The sequence below is a fragment of the Ailuropoda melanoleuca genome, chromosome 17 (assembly GCF_002007445.2).
Source record: "Ailuropoda melanoleuca isolate Jingjing chromosome 17, ASM200744v2, whole genome shotgun sequence".
NCBI lineage: Eukaryota > Metazoa > Chordata > Mammalia > Carnivora > Ursidae > Ailuropoda > Ailuropoda melanoleuca.
The window spans coordinates 25,495,108-25,505,702 of NC_048234.1; the positions used below are offsets into that span (position 1 = coordinate 25,495,108).

At 37.2% G+C, this 10,595-nt stretch overlaps 1 protein-coding gene across 1 annotated transcript in view; it reads left to right on the forward strand.

Moving 5' to 3' along the window:
- Positions 1–10,595, forward strand: part of SMC5 (structural maintenance of chromosomes 5) — a 97,321-nt gene that overhangs the window by 38,031 nt on the left and 48,695 nt on the right. The window contains exons 9-10 of the mRNA XM_002914739.4: positions 5,617–5,872; positions 7,763–7,917. Of these exons, the coding sequence (XP_002914785.1) occupies positions 5,617–5,872; positions 7,763–7,917 (411 nt within the window). The remainder of the gene's footprint in view (positions 1–5,616; positions 5,873–7,762; positions 7,918–10,595) is intronic.

The window sequence follows — 10,595 nt, forward strand, 5'->3', positions numbered from 1 at the left end:
GTTTGTACTGTATCTTAGGACTTTGTTTCTCTAGTTCTCCATTATTTGTTAAATATTTTCTGTTGTACCATTTTAATTCCCTTGTATCTTACACCATGTATTTTTTTAAGCTATTTTCTTAGTGGCTGCCTTTAGAATAACAGTATCTTGACTTATTTAACAATCTGGTTCATAATACCAACTTAATTTCAGTAGTATGCAAAACTTTGCCCCTATATAGCTCCATTCTATTGTCCCTCCTTTGTACTGTTACTGTCCTACAAATTGTATTTTAATTATTATAAGCCTATTAGCACAGCTTTTGTAATTATTTCTTCATGTAGTTCTGTTGTTGTAATAATAATATTTGATTCTCTGATACCAGGTGTCTTAGAATTCAATTCAATTCTGATACTAACGGCTTGGAATTAGAGCAGACTCTACAAGTTAAGGGCTTGGTCCCATAGGACAGCACTTGCTTCATACATAAGTCTCAAGGACCCAGCACACAGGCTACCTGCACTTCTTGGCTACAAGAATTTAGCTACAAATTCAGGGGTTCCCACCGCCCCTCTTCAGGTTCGGTATTTGCTACGTTGACTCCTAGAACTCAGGAAAATGTCATACTTAACAATGGCCAGTTTATCATAAAGGATGCAGCTCAGTAACACCAAATGGAAGAGATGCATAAGACAAGGTGTAGGGCATAGCGTTCAGCACTTTCATTCCCTCTTCTGGTGCAGCACCTTCCCAGAATATTGACCTCTACAGCAAGCCGAAGCTCTAGAACCTTACCATTGAGGATTCCTTTTTTATTAAAGTTTGATTACGTAGGCATGATTGATTAAATTTTTTAGCCATTGGTAAATGGACTCAATCTCCAGTTCTTTCCCCCTCCTTGAGGTCAGGGGGTGGGGATAAACATTCCAGCCCTCTAATCCATGTGGTTGATTCTTTCTGGCAACCAGTCTCCATTCTGCAGCTCTCTAGCGAGCCCTTCCAAGAGTCATCTTATTAGCATAAAATCAGGCACAGTCAAAAGTGCTTGGGTGCTTGGTATGAATAACCGAAGATGCTCCTGTCACTCAGGAAGTTCCAGGGGTTTTAAGAACTCCAAGCCAAGCAAGGACTAGGGACTAAGAAAAGAAATAATTTTTTATTAATACCACAATGATTGTCTTTTAAGTCAGATAAGAGAAAAAAATCTATCGATTGATAGTGTCCGTGTTTAGCTTAGTAATATGATGCATTATCTTGATTTTTTTTTCTTATCAAATAACCTCACATCCCTGAAAATCCTTCTTGGTTGTGGTATATAAATATACTTTTATATATTGTTGAATTGTATTGACTAATAAAGGATTTTTGTGTCTGTGTTTGTGAGGGATATCCTGTAGTTTTGTTTTTGTACTATCTGCTTTTGGTGTCAAGAATACCAACTGTCTTTATCAGATGAATTGGGAAGTGTTCTCTCCTCTTCAGCTTTTTTTTGGAAAGAGATTGTGTAGAATTGGTGTTAATTTTTCTTTTAAACATTGTGAATAAGTCTTAATGACACTATCTGGGTTTTTGAGATTTCTTTTTTGGGGAGTTTTAAAATTACGAATTTTAATAACTATTCAAATAATCTATTTCATATGTAGTGAGTTGTGGTAGCTAATGTTTTTTGAGGAATTGGTCCATCATGTCTAAGTTGTCAAATTGTGTGCATAAAGTTTCTTACTGTCCTTTTGATGTTTGTAGTGATACAATGATACCCCTCTTTCATGCTTGATATTGGTAATTTCTGTTTTTTATGGGTGGGGGCAACCTTTCTAGAGGTTAATTTTATTACTTTTTTCAAAGAACCAGCTGTTTGTTTCATAGACTTTGTCTTTCCCTTTTCAGTTTTATTGATGTCTGTTCTATCTTTATTATTTCCTTCTTTCTGCTTGATGTGGGTTTATTTTGCTCTTTTTCTGGGCTCTTGAGCTTGAATCTCAGATTATTGATTTGAGACTTTTCCTCTTCTGTATGTACTTACTGCAGTAAACTTTCTTCTCATCACTGCTTTGGCTGTGTCCACAAATTTTGATATGTTGTATTTTTATTTTTGTTTATTTTTAAACTTTTGACCACAGTTTATCTTCTCACCTATTGATGGACATTAAGGTTATTTCTGGTTTGGGACTATTAACCAGTAAACTGCCATGAGTATTCTTGTACAAATATGTGCTTTTATTTTTCTTTGATCATTTCCTATGAGTAGAATATCATATGTATACAATTCACTTTTGAAGGAATTGACAAGCTGTTTTCCAAAATGATTGTTAATAATTTATTGTAGTTGTAATTGATAAAAGTTGACCTTTGATGGCTTGGAATTTTTTTAGAATGGTCCTTCACCGTAAGTAATTGGAGAAACACTGCTTGGGGCAGCCTTGGTTAGATTTAGGTAGCTCCAAGGACTCTCCTTACATTGTACAAGATAAAATGGAGTGAGTACAATTGGAGATAGGGTGATGGGTTTTAAAGCGGAATAGTACTATGATCATAGTACTGATTTTAACTATGCTATTAATGAAGTGTGAGACAAAGTCATTAGCTGAGTGACTATAGGGCCTGCAGCAATAAAGGATTGAGAAAGGAGGCGGCCAAGGTATGAACTCCTTTTAGAATGAGCACATACATTTATTAGAGAAATGTAATAGGTCTCTCTGGTAGTTTTGAGTTCCTGTTTAACTTTTGTGGCCATAAATTCAAAGTGAGATGCGTTTTTGGAGAGTTTCTTCAATTAGTTCAGCTGCTTGGATACAGACACATAGAAGGTAGATAGTTAGGTTTTTTCCTGGCTGATGTGACTTAGGTGGAGGGTCAAGAGTCTTTGCAAGGTAGTGGTTCTTATGCTGGGTGGGAGAACCCCAGCAGGTGAAAAAGAAAATGAAGGGGATGATGGATTGTGAAAAGATAATAGGGTCACTGCTATTACAGGACCCTATGGAATCAAATACCACAGTAAGTAAAATGGAAGTAAAGGGGACTGGAAGAATAAGATTGTAGAAATGGTTTTCAGATATACGATTTTTGGTGCTTTACGTGATCTGAAGTATAACTGTAGGAGAAGGTAGCTGAGGAGGGGTTTAAGAAAAGATGGTTGAAGTCCAGGAACACAGAGTGCGATAATGGGACTTCAGCATATGGGGAGGAAAGCAATGAGTGGCATGCTAAAATCATCAACGAATGGAGTGAGGAAGGAGATTGAGGGAAGTAGTTAACACAGCAACAGAGAAAATGAGTGGTAAAGCCTGATACCACGGTCTTCAAGGGAAATTAAGTGGAGCTTTGTTAATGGAGGGGAAATAGTACAGTTTGGATTAATGAGGATTAACACCCTCCCCACCTCTGAGTTCTGAAGCTATCTGAAGGATGGTGGCAGGAGGTCACCTTAGGATTCTAGGGAGACGTGTCTTTGAAGAATAGCCCAGTGTCACTTAGAACAAGAGAGAACATTCGTGGAAACTGAAGATGATGGGTGATCTAGGAGTTGGGACCTTTGGCGTCTGAGCTAAAACCTGAGTATCATAGANTACAGTTTGGATTAATGAGGATTAACACCCTCCCCACCTCTGAGTTCTGAAGCTATCTGAAGGATGGTGGCAGGAGGTCACCTTAGGATTCTAGGGAGACGTGTCTTTGAAGAATAGCCCAGTGTCACTTAGAACAAGAGAGAACATTCGTGGAAATTGAAGATGATGGGTGATCTAGGAGTTGGGACCTTTGGCGTCTGAGCTAAAACCTGAGTATGATAGGATTAGTCATGGAAGTCTCTTGGATGAGAGCTGCACGTGAATTAGAGTTCAGAAAACTTACCTGAAAGGATAGGGACCACTGGGCTGCTTCCCAGTTTTCCTAGTCAGACAGATCTTGTAGTCATACAAATTTCTTCAGTAGCCCAGTGATTTTTGATAGCTTGGTGGGTCTCTATTTTGCTGGGAGTACAGAGGTTTTGTTTGCTAAATTTCTTGTCCCTTTTTCATGGAGCTGGACTTCTTCATGTGTTTGGTGATTTTTTTTTTTTCTTTTGAGTATTCATTTATTTATTTGACAGAGAGCAAGCTCAAGTAGTGGGAGCAGCAGGCAGAGGCAGAGGGAGAAGCAGGCTCCTCGCTGAGTGGGGAGCCTAATGTGGGGCTCCATCCCAGGACCCTGGGATCATGACCTGAGCCGAAGGCACAAGCTTAACGACTGAACCACCCAGGCACCCCGTGTGTGGTGATTCTTAATTCTACACCTATTTATTCCCATTGCCTTGGACTTCATGGGTTTCCTGGCTGGACACTGTGGCTTCTTGTCTCCTACCTTCTTTTAGGTCCATTGAACATTGTTAACTTGCAATCACAGATATGTATTTTAACTTTTTAAATATTTCTGTGTTCTGCATGTTTGGTATAGGAGAGAGGATTTTGGATATTTCAGCTCATTTTCTTGACACTGTCAAAGTTAAATTCTTAGAAAGGAAAAATTGATACCAACCCAAATGTCCAACAGTAGGGAATGGGACAAAATGTGTTCTATCCATATAACCAGACATTACACAGATAACAAAATTTTGTTTTTCCAAGGGCATGGGAGAAATGAGAAACTGCATTCAGTACAGTTTTAGTGATGCCATTTAGTAAAACATACGTGTCCTATAGAAAGATGTAAGTAGGTATTAAAATGTAAAGGTTTAAGGATATTAAGATGATAGATGATTGTTAAAAGTTAGTGTACTTTCCATATTTTCTATAATAAATTTGTTCCTATTTTGATAATGGGGAGGGAGAAAGAGAGTAAATAGGACTTGGAATGAAAGCAAGCCAGCAAATTATGTGCTATGTTAACATTACAAAATTCTATTTTTGTGTGTGCATGTGTGTCTTAGGTAGACTTTGTGAGGTTTTGATAAAAATCTACTGGCATCTTATATGATCTGGGTTTTTTAAAAATAATTTACCTTGAATATGTCAACAAATCTAAACATGTAGTTGAGGATTATTAAAGTATTACTAAATAATTTTGTTGAAATAGTTTCAGGGGCGCCTGGGTGGCTCAGTCATTAAGTGTCTTCCTTTGCCTCAGGTCAGGGCCCTGGGATCATCCCCACGTTGGGATCCCTGCTCAGCAGGGAGCCTGCTTCTCCACGCCCCCCCTCCACCCCCACCCCCCTGCTTGTGCTCTCGCTCCTGACTCATTCTTTCTCCCAAAATCCTAAAAAAAAGTTTGAGTGACATAATCTTCATTATCATTTCTATTATTACTGCTTTATTGAAAGTCTTGTCATATACATGTAAATGCAATTAAAAAATTGTGGTCTTCTGGTGTGTAATATGAATTTACTTCCTGTCAATATTTAGAAATCTGAGAATTGGCTTTACAAGTATTTTGTTTATTGATCAAATATTTAGTAAGTGCTAACTATATGCTAAGCACTGCTCTTGATTCTTAGGACGTATTAGTGAACAAATAGCAGGTGGTCTGGTGGGAGTAACACAGCAGAGTACCTTTTAGGAAAACACCCGTGTTCTTTGGTGGTTCACATTTTAAATACTGTATTACTATAAAAGCCTAATAAAGCAAGAGAAAATCTCCAGTACCATCCTTCTTTTGTTTTATTAGATTGAGGAGCTTCAGCAGGCATTAACCGTAAAGCAGAACGAAGAACACGACCGCCAGAGGAGGATAAGTAACACTCGGAAGATGATAGAGGATTTGCAAAATGAACTGAAGAGCGCAGAAAACTGTGAGAATCTTCAGCCCCAGATTGATGCCATTACAAATGATTTGAGACGAGTTCAAGATGAAAAGGCATTATGTGAAGGCGAGGTAATTGATAAGCGAGGAGAGAAGGAGAGCCTAGAGAAGGAGAGAAAGAGTAAGTTTTGTGAAACTTAGGGTGAAGAGATGTTTGTAAAATGGAGATCTGTTTCTGTTGATGGGCTTTCTTCTTCCCCCGGTACCATGTCTTTAGCTGCTCACACCCCTTGTTGAGGAAGCTCAGCTTGGTTTTTCCAAGTTAATGCCTTAATCACCTCTAGGTAGCACATACATACCGTGCTTTGCCACAGGCTAACCATTGCCTTATGTCAGATCATGACAGTTGATTTAATTCTCTAAAAATCATTTCCTTTATTTTCTTCACAAAGTCACTCACTGTTGTTAATCAGATCAAATGTAAGCTCCTCATTCTAGTCTTCCGAACCTTCCATTAGCTTTGCTCCCTTGAAACCCGTCCAGTTTCATCTTTGCTTTTCTTTCCTCTGGACCCTGAANAAATGTAAGCTCCTCATTCTAGTCTTCCGAACCTTCCATTAGCTTTGCTCCCTTGAAACCCGTCCAGTTTCACTTTGCTTTTCTTTCCTCTGGACCCTGAAAATTTATAACATTATTCAGATAGAAGAGGTCTTAAGTTCTGTCTACTCAGTGTATATGACTAAGATCAGTAAAAAAGAAAACAACCCCAATTTTATATGTTTCTCAGAATGCCCTCCTCCTCTTTCAAACCTCCATACCCACTGTCATGAGTGTGCATTTTTAACTCAGCAGTTCTTTCCAGTAGATCCTCACTTATATTTTTATCATGTTCTTATTTCACCATGGCTTGATTAACCAATTTTAGATACTATATTTTGATATTTTGTAACTTGAGATAGAGATTTTGGCTCATAACAATTCCCATCCTATTTTAATTCCTCAAGTGGGATTAATATTAGTTACTAATCATTTAACCTTTACTATTGATTTATTGTCATATCCTTGTACCTCATCATTAAACAGTTGTCAGTATTGCTTGAACGCACACTTTGTAAGCTGAAATACTAGTACTCATCCTTTTTACTTTCTGCTCTTCTGACATTCTAAGTCCTCTCATTTGTACTCTGGTGTTTATATTTTCAAGGTTGAACACATTTTATTGAGAACCATATCAGGTTTTATGTGCTCTGTTGATGGGTTAATTCTAAAAGCTGGAAATACTAGGTGTTGCCCTTACAACAGTGAAACTTGTTCACAGCAGAGCCAGGCGGTGCGTTATGGCTAGATTTCCTTTCACTGATAGCTTTTCTTTAAAGGTTTTAACTTACCTTACCTTTTTAAAAAAACCATTTGGTTTAACATCTCCTTAAAAAGAGAAAAAGAGTAGGCTTTTTCTTGAGTTCTGGAGCCTTCCATCCCCCTCCTTCCATCTAAACGGATTGTTCTCCAAGCTGCCTGCGTGGCTATTGTCTGGGATTTGTCACAGATCCTTTTCTAGTGTTGGGTAAAGCTATTCCTGAATTCCGTGGGCTTTTTGTTTGTTTCTCTTACATTAGTATTTTCTTAAACTACTGCCTTACACATCTTTGGATAACCTTGTAAGAAGAGGTATTTGGGGATTAAGCTTAGAGTCCTTGCATTCCTAAAAATAACCTTTATTTCATGATCCTCTTATCTTGGTTTTGTTTTATATGTGACTCTAGGTTGAAAATAATTTTTCTCTCAGAATTTTGAAGGCCTAGTACAATCATCTCATGTTAGGAAATGTAATGTTTTCTTACTCTTTTTTTTATGTGACCTATTTAATTTTGATAGCTTAAGTTCATGTTTTATCTCAAGTGTTTGGAAATTTGATAACAATCTGTCCAGGGTATTGCTTTCTCACTCTCACTGTGGTGGCTACTTGCAGCGCAGTGTTGCTAACTTTTGGATCTAAGATCCCGTTTTGTATTACTAGTGGATTATTTCACTAATCAAAATTTTCAGTGAACACTATATTTTCGTTTTTTAGGTGTGGGTGATAATATTGTACGATTTGACAATCTTATGAATCAGAAGGAAGATAAGCTGAGACAAAGATACCGTGACACATACGATGCTGTTCTGTGGCTAAGAAATAACCGGGACAAATTTAAGCAAAGAGTCTGTGAGCCTATAATGCTCACGGTAAGAAATTATGTTCATCTGGGTAACATCTGTTAGTTTTATTATTGTATTCATTATAGATTTTTATTGTCCTAAGAATCCTTAGTCTTATTAACACCTTGGTTTTCCATTATCAGACTTGTGGCTACTGATTTGCTGCTGATCCATACCTGTTTTGACCAATAAGTCTTTGAACTTTGTCTAGAAAGAGTATGAAACTGTTGGCTTATTGACCAGAAATCATATATAACATTAGTTTGGTTAGCTAGTTCCTTCTGGCAGTTGTTATTCTTAGGTTATAGCAGGCAATAGATTAAATGCTGCCCAAGGGCTAGAAACTGTTGGAAACAACTATGTTGATATGGGGGAACCAACAGAAGACAAAGTCACCTACAAATAGAGCATTCTTCGGATTCTGAGAATGCAGCCAGCAGTCTGTTGACCTCATAAACCTTTGATAGCTAGCTCTTTTTGATGATCATCGGTCCTTGAGAATAGGGTAAGCTGTATTTAGTAAATCACTTAATGAAGTGTGGCCATGGAATGGCTAGGAAGATTTCCATCTAAAATATTTTAATTAAGTAAAAAACCACAGTCTTTGGCAATGATATAGTTAGGTATAATATGAACTTGAAACTTACCCAAAAACGGCTTAAGGGCGGTTACTGCTGGGTAGTTTTGTTTTTTTTTTTCTTTAGAAAGGAATGCACTATAGGTCCTTGTAGGATTCATGAAAACTTCTATTTTCTTCAATTCATGTTTGTATTACTCTTTATTTAAAATAATTTCATGTGGTTGTCTTTTTTTATATCTTAGATTTTATTAGCAAAATTAATATGCATAATACTGTATTCTCTTCTTGCTCAGGTATGTATTATTAGAGTATTTTTGCCAGATCAAGAAGGGAATATCTATTTTGGATGCAGACATTATTGTTTTGATTAATCTGGTAAGGACTGAAAGAAAATATAAGAAAATATTTTGAGCCTTAAATTATAATGCCTAGTAATTGTCAACAGATTTTATTAAAATGTCAACCTCAAAATTAAAATTCACAACTTTAGTAAATTTGCCATCCTTTTATCATTGATCTCTTAATAGTAGTAGCCCGTTGCCAAGAGGGATTACTAGCTGGCATATATTTATATTTCAGATTACATTTGAATCTGAGATAAAAAGATACAGTCTTGCTTCTTTATCCTTTCTGGAATAACGCTTTACCTTTACTACCACCTTCTGACTGTGTTCCCCCCACCCCAACACACACACTCTTAATCCTTCAATATCTAGTTGAAATGTCCCCAACATAGACAAGTTAGTAATATATAAAGTTAAAATTTTAGCCATATAACTTGTCAACTAACAATCCATTTCCTTATTGCTAAGTGTTCCAGTCTACAGTGGGAGAAGTGTGCAAAAATGTATTTATAGTTCTGTTCCTCACAGCAGTGTTTATAATTGCACAAATGATGGTGGGGCAAAGAACAAAATTTCCAAAAAGATAGATTGGTTAGTAAATTATTCTGTGTCCATTGATTGGAACACTATGCAGCCATTAAAAATGTCATCCTAGGTCTCTATTAATAGAAGAGAACATTTATGACCTATTAATGAATTTATAAAACAGGTTCTAGAATAGGATGTGTAGAAAGATTTCATTTTAAAAAACTGAACTATGAGTCTGCCATCAACCACCAAATCACCTTGGAGTGCTGTCTCTTCTGTCTACCTCTCTCTGTCTTTACTATGTTGTGAAGGAGTAGCCTTGAGCTTTGCCAGATACTTTCTTTACCAACCTCACCAGGAGGAGCATGCTCAGTCGCGGACGACGCTGCCAAACCAACAGAGTGGTGAAGTCTTCCTTCCTTCAGAATGTCAGGAAGCCAGACTGAGTGCAGTGCAGTTTGCATTACCTGGGGGAAAAGTGTGACTCGGTCACTACTAGATGTGCACAAACTGGGCAGGGACAGAAATGACCCCTACGCATGTGACTTTTTGAGACTCATTATCTAAATGAGCAGGTGACATTCTTCAGAGTTGAATGACCACATCACCAACTGAACACAAGCTAGAGGCCCCAGGAAAGAGTACCTTTGATCAAGGAGAGTGACAATGGGAGCTAAGTCTTAGGCTGATTTACCCACAACTTTTTAAAACGGTGACTTCTGCAGTCACGTTGGGGTTATTTTACCCTTTCTATAAATTGTAGCTAACACCCACTTTCTTTCATTTGTACCATTCCTTCTAATGAAGTAATTGGTACCAAAAAAAACCTGAAAAGATAGAGGCTAAATTTCTATAGTGTTTATGTCCAGGCATTTTATGTGACTTTGTTTTGTTTGCTTGCAAATCAGTTTTCCCTTTTTTTTATTCTACCTGATATTTTGTATTTTAAAAGAGAGAGTAATACTTGCCAATGTTTACATGACAAGCATTGTACTAAATTTGTTAGCTCTCTTAATCCACATTTATTCCTGAGATACAGACTGTTTTACTCTACCCATTTTGGTGAAGAACTAAAATTATCAGAGATTTAAGTGGTACGTGATTTGAAGCAACATCTGTCTGACCCCAGAGTCTTAGCTCTTAACTAGTCTTTTATAAATATGGTACATAAATACCTTCTCTTTCATAAATCTTTTATTTTTTCAAGAAAGCTGATTTTCGTTTGCTGAAGATAATCTATCACCCCCCCCCCC